The 16,149-nt window shown below is 51.1% G+C and overlaps 2 protein-coding genes across 6 annotated transcripts in view; one reads left to right on the top strand and one right to left on the bottom strand.

The window, feature by feature from the left end:
• Nucleotides 1–441: 441 nt before the first annotated feature.
• On the top strand, nt 442–4,740 carry LOC133238524 (cardiotrophin-2-like). The gene is given in 3 exon segments (XM_061401748.1): nt 442–809; nt 4,249–4,563; nt 4,565–4,740. Coding segments are annotated over 3 exon segments (672 nt in total). The 5' UTR covers nt 442–611; the 3' UTR covers nt 4,724–4,740.
• Nucleotides 4,741–10,034: 5,294 nt separating this feature from the next.
• Nucleotides 10,035–16,149, bottom strand: part of LOC133238508 (uncharacterized) — a 45,877-nt gene continuing 39,762 nt past the window's right edge. For 2 of the 5 annotated variants that reach the window (XR_009733539.1, XR_009733545.1), the window contains one exon: nt 10,035–10,989. Coding sequence is in view for 2 of the 5 variants with exons in the window: in XM_061401703.1 (XP_061257687.1) it covers nt 10,226–10,561; nt 10,826–10,975 (486 nt within the window). In the remaining 3 variants the exon portion in view is untranslated. The remainder of the gene's footprint in view (nt 10,990–16,149) is intronic. The other 3 variants (XM_061401705.1, XM_061401703.1, XR_009733537.1) reach the window with 3 other exon arrangements.

The following is a 16,149-nucleotide window of genomic DNA, read 5'->3' as shown; positions in this document are numbered from 1 at the left end:
ACACAGACCTTGTGGCCACCTTTTCAGGACAGAGCCACAGGATTTAGTGTGTGTTGAACATAGGAAGAAGGAGAGAATAAGGAATCCAGGAGGATCCCGTGACTTTGACGGGAGCACTTGCAAGAATGGACATGCACTTTTCTGAGATGGGGAGGACCAGGGAAGGAGGAGAATAGGGCAGCTAGAGCTGAGCAGTGTTTATTTTGATTTGAGATGCTCATTAACCCCCAGGGAAAATGTGAAGTGGGAAGTTGAATACTTGAGTCTGGAGGTCAGGGGAATTTTTTCTTTCTTTTTAATAGTTATTTATATAAAATTGCATTTAGAAAGAAAAAATAAACATTTATCTTCTTTGGTTGTGCTGGTTCTTAGTCATGGCAGCATGCAAATGCTCAATTGTGACCTGTGGGATTAGTTCCCTGACCAGGGATTGAACCCGAGTCTCCTGCTTGGGAGCTCAGAGTCTTTAGTCACTGGACCATCGGAGAAGTCCCAGGGGAATATTCTGGGCTAGAAATAATCTGCTTACAGGGTGATTCTGCCCTGAGTGGCACACACATGACCACTGTAAGCCTCAAGGGCTGTATCCATATGAGGGGCTGTTATGATGAATGAGTGAATCAGCAGGGGAGGTCAGGGACTTGGTGCTGACCTCTGATTTCTTCCTGCCAGCCCCCTTCTGCCTGCTGGCCCTGCTGCTGCCCCCTCTCAGTTTGGGAGCCCCCATGTCCACAGTTGAGTCTGTCAATCAAGCCTATAACCTGGCGCTCGACATGCAGAGGCACACTTCCACCCTGCTGCAGACTTACGTGAGTGATGGGGCATGAGCAGGGGTGAGGGGAGGCAGCTGTCACCCTCCTGGCCCAGCCCTGGGGAAGGGAGGCAGAACAAGGCTGGAAGGAGGTTCCTCCATGGGTCCTGGGGTACAGGGGCTCTGCCAGCTAGAGACACGCCCACAGGAATGATGTCACACATGGCTGGGTGACCTTGGGCAGGTCATTCCTTCTCTCCCTGTCTTAGCTTCCTCATCTGCAAAATGGGATGTTTGTCGTGCCTTGGCTGACCTCTCAGGACTGTCAGAAGCCCCTAGGGGAAGTCTTTTACAGGCTCATGAGTCTGTCCATGACCACTTCTGCCCTTGTGTTCGTGAGCCTACGCCATGCTGGGAGATTCAGCCTCATTATCTTACTGGCTCCTCAGATAGCTCTAAGAGGCAGAATTATGACCCATTTTTACAGATAAGAGAACTGAGAGGGCTTTTTTAGATTTTTAAAAACTTTTTTATGGAGTATTACTCAGCCATTAAAAAGAATACATTTGAATCAGTTCTAATGAGGTGGATGAAACTGGAGCCTATTATACAGAGTGAAGTAAGCCAGAAGGACAAACACCAATACAGTATACTAACACATATATATGGAATTTAGAAAGATGGTAATGATAACCCTGTATACGAGACAGCAAAAGAGACACTGATGTATAGAACAGGCTTATGGACTCTGTGGGAGAGGGAGAGGGTGGCAAGATTTGGGAGAATGGCATTGAAACATGTGAAATGTCATGTATGAAACGAGATGCCAGTCCAGGTTCAATGCACGATGCTGGATGCTTGGGACTGGTGCACTGGGACACCCAGAGGGATGGTATGGGGAGGGAGGAGGGAGGAGGGTTCAGGATGGATTTTCTTTTAAAAATTTAGAAAGAAAAAGAAAGAATTAAAAAAAAAAAACAGTCATTTTAGCTCACATGTTTTGACACTGCTATATTTTTGAGACACACACACATATATCTATATATTTATATATATATATCTACCTGATCTAAAAAAAAAAAAAACTTTTTTATATTTTTATAATTGTATTTATTTTTGGCTGTGCTGGATCTTTGTTAGTTCGGCTCACCTCTAGTTTTGGAGAAGGAAATGCCAACCTATTCCAGTACTCTTGCCTGGAAAATCCCATGGACAGAAGAGCCTGTTACGCTACAGTCCATGGGGTCGCAAAGAGTCGGACAGGACTGAGCGACTTCACTCACTTGTACACAACCGAGTGACTGAACTGAACTGAACTGAGACTCTATTACATCCTATAGTGGGAAGCATTTTATTACGCTTGTGCAAGCCATCAGGGTTATGTTTCAGTCACAGTGACTGATAGGCTAACTTCAAAACAATGGCATCAGGAACCTTTCTAGTCTTCCTTTGCTATGTGTTTAGGATAGGAAATTTTCTAAATTGTCCTTTGACCTGGTTGAAAATAAAATGTAGTTAAAATCAAAAATGAAAAATAAAACATCCTGAAGATGTTAAAAAAAAAAAAAAAAGGAAATGGCAACCCACTCCAATATTCTTGCCTGGAGAATCCCATGGACAGAGGAGCCTGGCGGGCCATGGTTCATGGGGTCGAAAAGAGTCAGACACGAACGGAATGACTCAGCACTGAACGCTTCTCTAGTTTTCCCGGGTGGCGGCTCCTCTCTAGTTGTGGTGTGCAGGCTTCTCATTGCGGCGGCTTCCTTCGTTGCTGAGCACAGGCTCTAGGGCTTGCAAAGCTTCAGTACTTCGGGCATGTGGGCTCAGTAGTTGCCACTCCCTGGCTCTAGAGCACAGGCTCAGTAGTTGTGGCGCACGGGCTTAATTGATCTAGGACATGTGGCATCTTCCAGGATCAGGAACCCGTGTTTCCTGCGTTGTGTAGGAAGATTCTTATCCACTGAGCCACCAGGGAAGGCCTCTTTCTGATTTTTTGATGTGGACCATTTGTAAAGTCCTTACTGAGTTTGTTACCATACTGCTTCTGTTTTATCCTTTGATTTTTTTGGCTGGGAGGCATGTGAGATCTTAGCTCTTCAACCAGGGATTGAACCCACACCCCCTGCATTGCAGGGCAGAGTCTTAACCACTGGACCATGAGGGAAAGGCCAGAATCTGAGCTCTAGAGGGTGAATAATTTACCTGAGGTCACAAAACTGTCTGGAAGTTCAAAGCAGCAGCCTGCTGGCTGGGTCTTACCCACAGATGTTTTGTTTAGGCCGTGTGATGCTTGTTCAAATTTTGAACCTGAAAACCTGTCAAAAACAGGCACAGGGGTCCTGTTGGCCTCCAGTCACTGTGCCCCAGCCGCACCCCATCTGCTTTTTCTCCAGGTGACGGGATCCACCTGGCCCCTGCAAGCCCTGGAATTTGTGACTCTTCCACTGTACTATATTCTAGGTCCATGTGAAGTTACCGAACCTAGTTTCTTGTTTTCTTCTGTAAAACCTAGTTTCTTTCTCTGGGGCTGTGCTGGGTCTTTGGGGCTGTCACAGGCTTTCTGTAATTTTGGGAGCAGGGGCTCCTCTGCTTTGCGGTGCTTGGGCTTCTCATTGTGGTGGCTTCTACTGTCATGAAGCACGGGCTCTAGGAGTCAGGGCTCAGGAGTTGTGGTCCCCAGGCTTAGTGGCCCCAGGGCATGGGGGATCTTTCTGGAGCAGGGATCAAAGCACGTCCCCTGCTTTGGCAGGCAGATTCTTAACCACTGAACCACCAGGGAAGTTCCTGCCTCTATTTTCTAGTCTCATATCTGCCACTAACCTCTGGGTAGCTTTGAGGACCCTGAGTTTCCCCATTTGTAAAATGGGGATGTAGGACTAGGTGATCTATCAAGTACAGAATTTATCAGTGTGCACTAAAATTCTGTGGGTCTAGGTTTGTGGAGGTGAGAAATTTAATGGAGAAGGCATTAACTGAATAATATTATAATTTAATCCAATATTAATAATTGCATATTAATGATTATTTACAAGTGAACAAATATTAAGCCCTGAAGAATGTGAATAAAAAGGAAATACAGCTTTAACCATATTGTCAATAATATATTTAGCTTGCAAATACGGTAATAAGTAACATCATCATAGTGTTCATGATATTAATACAAAGATGTCACTAGTGAATGATATTAACACCCTAGTCATATGCCAAGTGTTAAGCGCTTTATGTCTATTACATCTTATCATCTTCACCATTACAGCGCCATGTGGGAATTACTGAAACTGTGATTCAAAGTCACACAAGTTGTATGTGGAGGAGGCTGAGTTGAAGCCTAAGAGAACTGGAATCTGTGCTAGAACATTTCATCAACTCCCCGAGGCAGGGAATGGTGACTCCCCCTAGGAAGAGGCCAGTCTAGTGGAAGGCAGATGTGAATTCAGGGGCACCCTAGGGCAGCGTTTGGGTCCCCTCACTCTCATCTGTCTCTGTCTCTCATGCAGCTCCAGCACCAAGGCAGTCCCTTTAGTGATCCTGACTTCTCAATCTCTGAACTCTCGCTCAGAACTCTGCCTCCAAACCACATGCCCTTCGAGATCTGGCATGCCCTGGAAGATGAAGTACGTCTGAGCCTCACCCAGGAGGCCTTCCGGTCCTTCAGCCAGCACCTCTGGCTTTCGATGGTTGACCAGCATGACCTCAGCTACGGCAATTCCATCGTGGAGGATCAGCTTTGGGAAGCAAGACTCAAGGCCAAAGGCCTAGCGGGCAACTTGGATGGTATCATGACTGCCCTGGGCCTGCCCACCCCCACCCCCCCCCACCCCCCCAGCAAACACCCGCCTCGGTACTGTCCCCTTAGGGGACACGGCCTTCCAGATGAAGTGTCGAGGGTATGTAATAATCCGGGACTACAGCTTTTGGACAGACCGAGCTGTGACTTTCTTGGGTGAGCTCAAGGCCAAATACTCTCAATAGAGGAGGTGGGACTTCCTGTTAGGGCTGCAACCCTTTCCCTTTCACAGCTGATTCTTTCCTGTTTTTTTTTTTTTTTCTCACCAGGGATTTTTTTTCTGCCTTGCTTCTTGGCTAGAAAGGAGACACATGTTGTCTAGCAGGGCTTGTGTACCACATATCTGGGAACATTTCCTGGGGACCAGGCCTCTGTCCTTATGCCTGTGCCTCCCTGCTCAGGTCCTGTGGCCTCCCTTCCAGATGTGGGTGGGACTCCATGGACAGCATCTCATGAAATCCCATTCCAGCAGTACTGGTGGCTCACTTCCTGGGTGGAAAGAAATAATACCTCTTTGAAGAGGCTTCACTTACAGTCCATGGGGTCACAAAGAGTCGGATGTGACTGAATGATGAACGCTTTTCACTTTCACTTCCCACTCTACAGAGGGAATACAGTTGGTCCCCTTCCTGTCATTTAGGGGAGGTCCAGGGACTGCCTTCTTGTCTCTATCGACCTCACTTCCTGTATGAAGATATGGACTTTCTGAGCAACCAGGCCTCCCTTTTTTCTGGAGGTCACTTCCTGCTCTAGACTACCTCTCTGACTGTGTCCACTGCTCCAACTTCCCATCTTACAGTGCTTACTCCTATTCAATGGATGTGTGAGTCTTGAAAAGCTAAGGACCCGAGTCACATCTGTTTCTTGCTCAGGACATATCCACTTCGGGATGACAGATGGCATCCCTGGCCTGGGGCTCTCCTGAAGCTCCTATATATAGTGTGGCTTTTGCGGATGGCTGGGGGGACCAGGTCATACCCCAGGATCTTTTTCTCCTTAAATGTGTTTCCCTATTTTCAACGACTGTATATACTGGGAAATTCAATGTTCTTGTTCAACATTTTATTTACAAAAAATTAATTTATTCTCGTAAATAAAACTCTTCAAAGGGGTGAGGTTTTTTTTTTTTTTTTTTGTCTCCATAAACCTGACTTGAGGAGAAGGCAAGGTGTGGATTAGGGCAGAGGGAGGGGAAGGGGTGGAGGGCATCACAGGGAGAGGGGGCAGGGCCACAAGGGGTGGGATGGGGGACGGGGAGAGCAGCAGGTGGAGTGACCCTGGGCGAAGGTGGCTGAAATTTGTCTGGAGTAGCCCTTCCACCACAGGGCCAACAGGCATGTTCCTGGCCAGGACACAACAGAGAGAAGGACAGAGGCAAACAGAGTGACAGGTGGCTCTTCCTTGAGATGAGGTGGAGATATGCACAGGCTACAGTGGGCCAAGAGGAAAAGGGGATGGGAAGACAAAGAGATGCTCAGAGAGGCAGACGCAAGCGGTGGAAAAACGCGGGGGAAGCAAGGACATGTCAGATACGGGAGGTCATAGAGGGAGACAAGAAGGACCCAGAGAGAAAACGAGACGGAGAAGTGCCCAAAGGAAACAGAAAGACGGAAACAGTCGGAGGACAGAGAGACGCTGACAGAGATAGGGAGAGATGGAGACGGCCGGGAGGGGACTGCGAGCTGGTCCCAAGGCTACTGGGAAAGGCCCACTCTTGGGAGCCCTGGGGAGCACTAAGGATGAGGAAGGCCGGCACAACCCCATGGTTCTTGGATACCTACTGTGTGCTGCGCCTGGCAGCAGGTACCTTCTTATCCATGCTGTTTGACCTTTACAACTCAACAAAGGAAACATTTCACGAAGAAGGTACCTTGAGGTTTACAGTGATTTGCTCAAGGTCACACAGTGGGTAAGACCATCTTCAAATCCGAGACCACTCTCACAGGTGGAAAGGAGGCCAAAGAAGGCAAAGACCCATTCTTGGTTCTGGGGAGGGAGTCCAAGGGGGACGGAGCTTTCTGTGGGTCTTAGCCTTTGAAAGTTGGGAAAGGCCTGAAGGTAGGGTGTGGGAGGGATTCTTCTGTGGACCCTAACATTGGCCCCAGCTTGAAGCTGAGGGCAGAAATGGGTCTGGTGGATATGTGAACCAGCCAGTGAACGCATGAGCGAATCTATGGCAACTTTACATGATCCTCGATGGAGTCACCCTCAGCACCCAGATAGGTGCTAAGGTCAGGTGGGGAAGGATGCCCCCCTGCAGCGGGGGCAGAATTCAAGGCAGTGCACTGCCGAAGGGGGCACTACTGCTTCAAGAGCCCGGGCCCCCCGGAATTCATGTCTCGGCAGAAGTAGCAGTCCCCGCACTCAGTTCGCAGAGAGGCTCAGCAGCGGTGGCAGTGGGTTCGGGGTCCGCCGGCACCGGGCACCGGGCACCGGCCCCTGGCCCCCGGCCCCCAGCCCCCTGCTTCTTGACGACACTGGGGGCGTCAGCAACGCCGAGGGCTGTGGGTGGAGGGTGGCTAGGTCAGGGGTGCCCACCGGAACCCTGGCCGGCGAGACTCCTGGCAGCTTTTCCCCGACTCCTAGGCAGCCAGAGCTTGCCTTCCTACCCAGGGAGACAAGGAACAAGGAGGTGCCCCTCCTGCGGGTGGCCAGGGGAACACCCCTCCCTCTAGGCAAGGTCACCCTCTTCCTGAAGCAGCTCACCTGGCTCCTCCGGGAGCCCTGAGAACTAGCTTCCTGACCTCACTCCTACTCTAACACTTCTTCCAGACTCCCGCGCCTGACCCAGGGAGGATGAAGGGACACCGAGAGGGACAAGGACCTTTCCACCAACATCCCCACAGCGAAGCTCCCAGGACAACCAGGGCTCCTTGTCTGTGGAGTCACCTGAGACAGGTCCCAACTCTTCCCCTGTTCTCCAAATGTGCTCCATCCCCAGCTCTCCCCAAGCTGAAACACCCCAAATTCACCTCCCAGATCCCCACAGATTCCTGATTGCCAACTCCAGACCTCTCTCTTTTCTCTCAAAAGCTACTAACACCCAACTCCTCTCCTCTAAAGCCTAGATTTCCTCCTCACCTTCATGGGAACCTACTCACCCAATCTAACCCCTAAAGATCCACCGGGCTGCCCAACTTCCCAGTGCTCACAGACCTTCTTTCAGATGCTGCTTCAGAAGCCCTCCGTGGCCCCAAATTTCAACTCTGTTCCCCACAGAGCTCCCTCTGCTCCAACACAGCCTCCTTATGGGTCTCTCAGGTCAACCTGGGCAATCTCCCAGATTCCCTGGGAATCTAGAATCCAGCCTGACATCTCCATAGAACTCAAGATGGGCTCGTGTGCACCGCCCCCCGCCTCCCAGTTTTCCAAGCTGCTTTCCATCCCTAATTGTCTGGAATCCCTTGGGCTTCTCTTCCCAGGCAAACCAGATCCTCCAAGATCCCACACAGATTCAGCAGGCCGGGAGGTTCTCTTCATATCCAGAGTCTTACCCCAGCTTCCCCCTTTCCAAACCCATCCACAGCGGGGAAAGGAGCCCTCCAGCGCTCCAGGGGAGGGGCCTTGGAGGGCTGCAACTGCAGGCGGGGATGGGGGTCTGCAAGGGGAAGTTAGGTCTAGGAAGGAAGACCAGTTCCCAGGGTTGAGGGCTAACAGGAAAGAGGGCTGGAGATGAGGAGTTTGGAGCAAAGAGAGTGTGAGGCTGGGGGCGGGCAAGGTAGAGAGGCCGGGCTGAGGATGAATGGGACTGGGAGCTGCCCAGGTCTAGGGGTGAGGAGGAGCTGCATGAACCCACCTCACACGTGTCCCGGGAGCCATCTCTCCCTTCTCAGCAACTCCCGGCGGGTCGGCGGCCATCGGCGGCGGGCGGCGCCGGCGCGGAATGCTCAGAACGCCGGGGTCCACGGCCCCCCGAAGGCGCTCGGTCCCTCCCTCCGGCGGAGGCCGGGACGGCGGCGAGTGGAGATGGGGGGCGCCGGGGGCGAGGCCCTCCCATGGGCTGCGGCGCGGCCCTTGCAGGGGGAGGTCCTGCTCTGGGGGGCTCAGTCCCTCAGTCCCACAGGCCAACGGGGGCTCCTCGGGCGCAGGGTGCACAGCTTTTGCCTGGGCCCCACTCAGTTCGGGTGTCTGCTCACCTCCTTCCACCCTGCCCCTCCTCGCCTCTGCCCAGCGCCCCTGGCGCTTTAACTTGCCCCTTCCCGATGCGCAGGGTAGACCTGGGACCCCCGCACTGTTTCAGGGGCTCAAGCCCCGCCCTCCGCCGGTTCCCGGGGAGGGTCGGGGATTTCTGTAACCTGCTCCCCTCACCTGAACCAGCCCCTGCGCTACTGCTACGGGGCGAGCAGAAGGGGTGAAGGGAGCTGCTGGGCCTCGCTCCCTTCCCGCACCTAGCCTGCGCGCGCCCCCGTCCTCTCCCCCTCCTCCCAGCAAGCGACTCTCGGGAGATAGAGATTTAAATAAAATTTGAATAAAATTCCCTTCCTCAAGCTGGAGGGTGGAAGGAAAGGTTGGAAGGGGACAGGAAAAGGGTGAGGGGAAAATGGGCCTGCCTCAGCCACCCTGGTCCCCGGCCCCGCGCTGCTTCGGCCCCGGGCCCTGGCCGCCTCTCCCATCCCTCCTGAGCTCCTCCACCTCTCTTCCCTCTACCCTCTCCTCCTTGCCACTCCCCTCCCCTCCCCTCCCTGCTCCCCCTCCCCTTCCCTCCCGCCTCCTCCCCTCCTCCTCCTCCTCTTTACTCTCTCCTTCTCTCAGAGGAACCGCGCCCCCTACCCTCTCCTTCCCCCACCTCCTCCTCTTTCCAGGACTAACATGCGCAGGGCACGATGGAAGTAGTAGTCCTGCGGGCGCTGGGCGCTGGGATCAAAGGGATGCTGGGGTCCGTGGGAACTACAAACAAGTAGGCGGAGGACGTGAAAAGCCGGGAGTGGCGGATGCCGGGATTCATAGTCCGGTTGCCCCAAGGCTCCAGGTTGCAGAGCGTAGAGGCGTGGGAACGTTGACTACAAACAAGATGGCGGAAGAAGGACGGACACCTGACTAGTAGTCCATCTTCCAAAGTGCGATGGGGTTCTTTGCAAGGAATAATGCTGAAGATGAAACTCCAGTACTTTGGCCACCTCATGCGAAGAGTTGACTCACTGGAAAAGACTCTGATGCTGGGAGGGATTAGGGGCAGGAGGAGAAGGGGACGACAGAGGATGGGATGGCTGGATGGCATCATTGACTCGATGGACGTGAGTCTGAGTGAACTCCGGGAGTTGGTGATGGACAGGGAGGCCTGGCGTGCTGCGATTCATGGGGTCGCAGAGTCGGACACGACTGAGCGACTGAACTGAACTAAGCGTTCTAGAGTTCTTTAAGAATGGTAGGATCAAGAGGATAAGGAGACTACCATAAAAATGGCAGGCAACCTAGCTTCTCGCGGTTGCCTCACTATACCACCTTGTCACCTCGCTCGCCAGTAATATCGAAATTACTCTCCTGTTGGCGCAAAGCTTGACGGGAGTTGCAGTCTTCCCGGCTCCCTTTTATTATCTTGACCAGACAATGGAAGGGGGAAAGGGGCGGGGTCTACCAGCAAAGATGGCCACTGGAGGAAAGGGGCAACGGTGACCTGGAACTTGTAGTTCATTCGCTAAGGCTACTCCTTGTGGAAACGGGGAAAGGACTACAATAAAGATGGCAGCCTAGCACATCCTCCGCGCCAGTGCCTGCTGGGCGACGTAGTCCCTTCCTTTGCTCAACAGAGAAAAGACATGGGCTGTTGAAATGTGCATCACCGCCAACAGTCCAAATTGAGAGCCGACAGAAACGGAGAGTCTGTTTCCTTCTCTCCTCGCCACCCGCTTCTGACGACCTCCAGGGAAATGTAGTCTCGTGCCTTCACTCGCTAGTGGAGGGGAAGAATTTCTGTCGCCAGTGGGGATCAATGAGGGTGAGGGAGAAAAGACGTCCGAGAGATCCAGGAATCTATAATGTCTGCCTCCCCGTGTGGCGAGGACTTCATCTTTCAGGGGAAGGCTCTTAAAGGAAAGCAACAGTAATCAGTGTGTGGCGACAAGGGAGGCGTGGTTCTTGCCGAAACTACTGTCACGCTGTTGTCCCTTGGAAAGCTTCGGCGCCTCACACCTGATGCTTGTTCCCCCAAACCTCAGAGAATCGGTAGCTTCCAAGTCGGGAGAGCTCCAGGGAAAAGGCTCTGGAGTCATACAACATCCCCACCCCTCCTTAGGAAGTCACCAAACCTCGATTTTTCTCATCTGAAAAATGGGGATAACGATACCTACCTCGAAGCAGAGTGTTATGACAATGTTCACGAAAATGCCCACCTTCAGGGCCTGACACAGGGCACATGTTGGCAGTTCCTTTCTCGAGGGCCCTTCCAGCCCAGCTGTTTTGGGATCCCAGGTGTCCATCATGCCGGAAGGAGTTAGCTCCTGTGAGAAGAAAACTATGCCCGGCTGTCTACCCTATCTTGAGCCGCACCCCCTCTGCCCGGGCCCCTCATCTGGATCCTTCCGTGTCCACTACCGATTACTGCTGCTAGGGGGCGCCCATTCTTCGTTTGACTGAGGGCCAACAAGCTGCCTAGATTCCTCAATCTGAAGTTGTTGGCGCTGCCAATTGCCCAATGAGTCTTGGAGGCACCCCCGCCGCCTCTCCGGGCCTTCTCCCCCTCCGCGCTAGACACCTCAGCTGCCAAGGCAAATGGGTCTGCTTCCTACCACTGTACCTTCTTAGCTGCCTTCTTAATCTTCCTCCTCTGCCTGAAAAACTATTCACTTTCGACCCCTGTGGTTCGAGGGCCCTGCGGAAGATTTGGTGAGTGTGGTTTTCTGGCAGGGAATTGAATGCAAGCTGGCTGGTGAGATGTGAAGTCCTAAATTTTCAGGGACTGGCCTCAGGCTCCTACTAGCTCACAGTGTATTTAGGAAAGCCTTGACTCCCGGAAGATTGTTTCCTCTTCCACCTCACTGCTTTAGTTTGGCTACATGATTCCCCAGGGATTTTTCTGGAGCTAGTCCCTCTACCGATTAGGCTCTTTCCTTCCACCCTTCCCACCGCTGCACCCAGTTAACTTCATCTTTCAGGTTTGTGTCCCAAAAACCCTTCATGTGTGTCATTCCCAGATGAGATTCATTTGACTCTTCCCCTAGATACAAGCTTTATGAAGTCTTGTCTCTTATGTGCTTTCAGCATCTCATTTGATCCTCCTAAGAATCCTGTTACAATCTCATTTTATAGATGAGGAAACTGGGAATGACTGAGTGATAAAGCTAGGATTCAGAGCTTCTCTGGGGGTCTGTCTAGGGGTAAAGAATTCGCCTGCTAATGCAAGAGATCCGGGTTTGAACCCTGGTCTGGGAAGATCCCACATAACGCAGAGAAACAAAGCCCGAGCGCCACAACTACCAAGCCCAGGATCTAGGGCCTGTGCACCCTACCAAAAGAAGCTATGCCAACAAGAAGCCTGCACACCCCCACAAAGAGTACCCTGCGCCACAAGTGGAGAAAGCCAGCGTGCAGCAATAAAGACCCATCACGGCCAAAAATATATAATACATCAATAAATGAATAAAGTTTAGAAAGGAATATTAAATTATAAAGAAAAATAATTAGTATCATAAAATAATTTTTTTTAAAAAGCTACGATTCCCAAGGCCTCAGAGGCCACCTTCACAACTATAGCATCTGCCAGTTGATCATGTCCATCCTCTGTGTGTTGTTTGGCAGAGGAACCACACATTTCTTTCACTTGGAATCCAGCAACACTGAGTCTTCATTCTTTGTTTCCTTGAACAAGAAACAGCTGGTGCAGAACTGTGGCTGCCCCTTTGGGATGAGACAAGTACTCGCTAGATCCACACAGTCCCCTCCAGCTTGCTTCAGTCCTAGCAGAAGCACTACTGGCCCCACCTCATTAACTGAGACCCGGACATAAGCCTACTGAAGGTCAAGGCCATTTCTCACACTCTAGAGAGCACCTCAGGGCTGGATGGTGTGCCTGCACTCCTCGCTGGCTGGATAGAGAGATGGCTGAGTGTGACTGCATACAGAGAAAGAGGAGAACTTTTGCTTTTCACTTTATAACCTACTCTGCAGATTGACAGTTTTACCATGAGCAGACATTATTTGTATATACTTAAAACAGGTTTCCCCAGTGGCTCAGCGGTAAAGAATCTGCCTGTAATGCAGGAGACAGGAGTTCAGCCCCTGGTTGGGGAAGATCTGCTGGAGGAGGGCATGACAACCCACTCCAGTATTTCTGTCTAGACAGTCCCAAGGACTGAGGAGCCTGGCAGGCTACAGTCCATATGGTCGCAAGGAGTTGGACACGACTGAAACGACTGAGGAGGTCTACTTAAAATATGAGTTGCAAATACTATAATCTTCCCACGTTGACATTAAAATATAAAAACAACAGTCAGACCTTCTCAGCCATAAGTCAACTCCGGGTTTACAGCATCCACAAGTCCCTTTTCATTTGCACAAAAAATTTCTGTCTTCTGTCCACCTTATTTACACATTTTGTCTGAGAACCATCAGAAAGATGGTTCATGGCCCTCGGTGGTAGTGGTTTCCTATATGAGGGGCTGGGGCTGCAGACCACATTCAGAAAGAGGAGCACCATTCAGTCTCCAGGGGGGAAGCTACTGGAAAGGGATGGAGGGCTCCTGCCAGCTCTCAGAACTATCCACAACCTTGGACTGAGCTCACTGAATTCAGGAGTGGGAGCAGCCCATTGATCTTGAGGTTCCTTTTCAGTAGTGGGTACTCTTTCCGGAAGATCCAGATCTTTCCTGCATTTGTGTAGAAGGTCATAGCTTCTGTATAAGTCAGAGCAGGTGAAGTTATGCTGCAGTAACAAAGAACACCCAAGTTTGGGTGGCTTACAGCAACTAAGGTCTGATTTGGGCTCATGTTGTGTGTCTAGGGTTGGTCAGTGGGGAGAGATCTGCCCATTCTAGTTACCCAGGGATTAAGGCCAGGGGAAGAGGCTCCATCTGGATATGAGCTTCCATAATCACCATCCAATCACTGATGAATAAAGGGAGAAGGACTTGGTGAAACATGGCCTGGCTTCTATAGCTTCTGCCCAGAAGTGACTCAGGACAGTTGTGTTCACATAGTATTGACTAATCCATAGCCTCCCCTAATTTCAAAGTGGGCAGAGTCAGGACCTCTTTCTACTTTCTGCCTGGAAGGAAAAGAACTAGAATGCCTGTGAGTGTGTGCTAAGTCAGTTCAGTCATGTCCGAGTCTTTGCAACCCTATGGACTGTAGCCCGCCAGACTCCTCTGTCCATGGGATTCTCCAGGCAAGAACAGTGGAATGGGTTGCCATGTCCTCCTCCAGGGGATCTTCGTGACCCAGGGATCAAATCCACATCTCTTACATCCTCTGCATTGGTATTCGGATTCTTGACCACTAGCACTCCCTGGCAATGCCTTTAAATAGCCCTAATGACAGACACAGCTTTCTGTGGCTCCTAGTGAAGGGACAGCTGTCACGTAGAGGATTATCTGGGCAAGCGCCCTCCTTAAGACATGCACTGGGGCAGCTCCTTTGTTGGTCACATGGGACACTACTCAGAAAGCAGAGAGGAGGGCCTTCCCCAGTGGTCCATCGGTTAAGAATTGGCCTTCCAATGCACGTGATGTGGCTGGATTGGGGAACTAAGATCCCACATGCCACAGGGCAACTAAGTTCTTGCTCCAACTCCTCAGCCCATTCGCTTTAGCTAGAGAGAAGCCCGTGCATTGCAATGAAAGAGCCTGCATGTCACAACTAAGACCCAAAGCAGCCAAATGAATAAATATTTTTTTTTATAAAAAGCAGAGAGGACATTAATTTACACTGAAATATGGTGGGCATGGCAACCCACTCCAGTACTCTTGCCTGGAAAATCCCATGGATGGAGGAGCCTGGTAGGCTGCAGTCCATGGGGTCGCGAAGAGTTGGACAGTACTGAGCAACTACACTTTCACTTTTCACTTTCATGCAGTGGATAAGGAAATGGCAACCCACTCCAGTGTTCTTGCCTGGAGAATCCAAGGGACAGGGGAGCCTGGTGGGCTGCCATTTATGGGGTCCCACAGAGTCGGACACGACTGAAGCCACTTAGCAGCAGCAGCAGCAGCATGGTGGTCAAGTGAATAGAAAATGCCCCTGTAAGAGGTTGACAGTCACCCCTGCAATTAGTAATCACTGAAAACAAGGCTCCACAGAAGTTGCCAGGGTCTGGTTGATGAAAGTTCTGGAAGTAACACACCCAACCATGGGTGTGGCTTCTAATGGTCATAGAACCCTTCAGTAGAGCTCATTGTCCAGTGTCCCTGGAGGGTCTGATGGCAACACTAGCTGAGTTTCTACTGTCAGTGGGTGTTGCCAGTATACACGTTTCCCAGACCTCTCCAATTTATCACATATATACGATCACATTTCTTTTTAGAGTTGTGCCCTTCTAATGGGGCTTCCCAGATGGCACTAGTGGTAAAGAACCCACCTGCCAATGCAGGAGATAGAGGGCACTCAGGTTCCATCTCTGGGTGGGGAAAATTCCATGGAGGAGGGCAGGGCAATCCACTCCAGTATTTTTGCCTGGAGAATCCCATGGACAGAGGAGCCTGGTGGCCTGCAGTCCATAGGGTCACAAAGAGTCGGCCTCTACTGTAACAATTTAGCATGGACTGAAGCAAATCAGCACACACGCATGCCCCCTCCTGATTGGGAGCTGGGATGGATGCTTTAAGTGCGTTCCTGCAGCAGGGGCTTTGAACATTGCAAAAGTTTCTCTCTTTTTTAAAGGCATTTGAATCGTCCGTGTGGTGAGTTTCTTTCTGACCGTGCTGGCTCTTTGTTGCTGCATGTGGGTTTTCCCGAGTTGGACCACTCTTCCTCGTGGTCCTCTGGTTTCTCATTGCGGTGGCTTCTTTCGTTGTGGAGCACAGGCTCTAGGGCTCATGGGCTTCAGCGGTTGGGTCACACAGGCTTAGTTGCCCTTCAGCATGTGGGATCTTCCCGGGGCAGGGAGTGAACCCATGTCCCCTGCATCGGCAAACAGGTCCTTAACCACTCAACCACCAAGGAAGTTCCCTTTTTGACCCATTTGAATATACAACCAGACAAATGACTGGACTACCTTTGCAAAGAAACCCCACACAGTTATAAAGAAATGATCTTAAAAATCTTCTGTAAAATTTGGTTGAGGACCACACTGCTACATCAAATAAATGGATATTAAGCACCTCTTGTGTGTCCATCCCTATCCTAGGCAGCTGTGCTGTGCTGTGCTGTGCTTAGTTGCTCAGTTGTGTCCAAGTCTTTGAGACCCAATGGACTATAGCCCTCCAGGCTCCTCTGCTGGTGGGGATTCTCCAGTCAAGACTACTGGAGTGGGTTGCTGTTTCCTCGTCCGGGGGATAATCCCAAACTAGGGATCAAACTCAGGTCTCCAGATTCCCAGGCCGGGTCTTGACTGTCTGAGCCACCAGGGAAGCCCCATGCTAGGTACCTATGATGCAAAATTCTTGACCTAATCCAGAGTGAGCTGGGAGCCTCAGGCTTTTGTCCATTTAGCGATGAGCATTTGAGATTTAGTCTTCCAAAA

Source organism: Bos javanicus, chromosome 25, assembly GCF_032452875.1.
Source record: "Bos javanicus breed banteng chromosome 25, ARS-OSU_banteng_1.0, whole genome shotgun sequence".
Lineage (NCBI taxonomy): Eukaryota > Metazoa > Chordata > Mammalia > Artiodactyla > Bovidae > Bos > Bos javanicus.
Note: the sequence above shows the minus strand (reverse complement) of the source record. Positions and strands in the feature narration are given on the sequence as shown.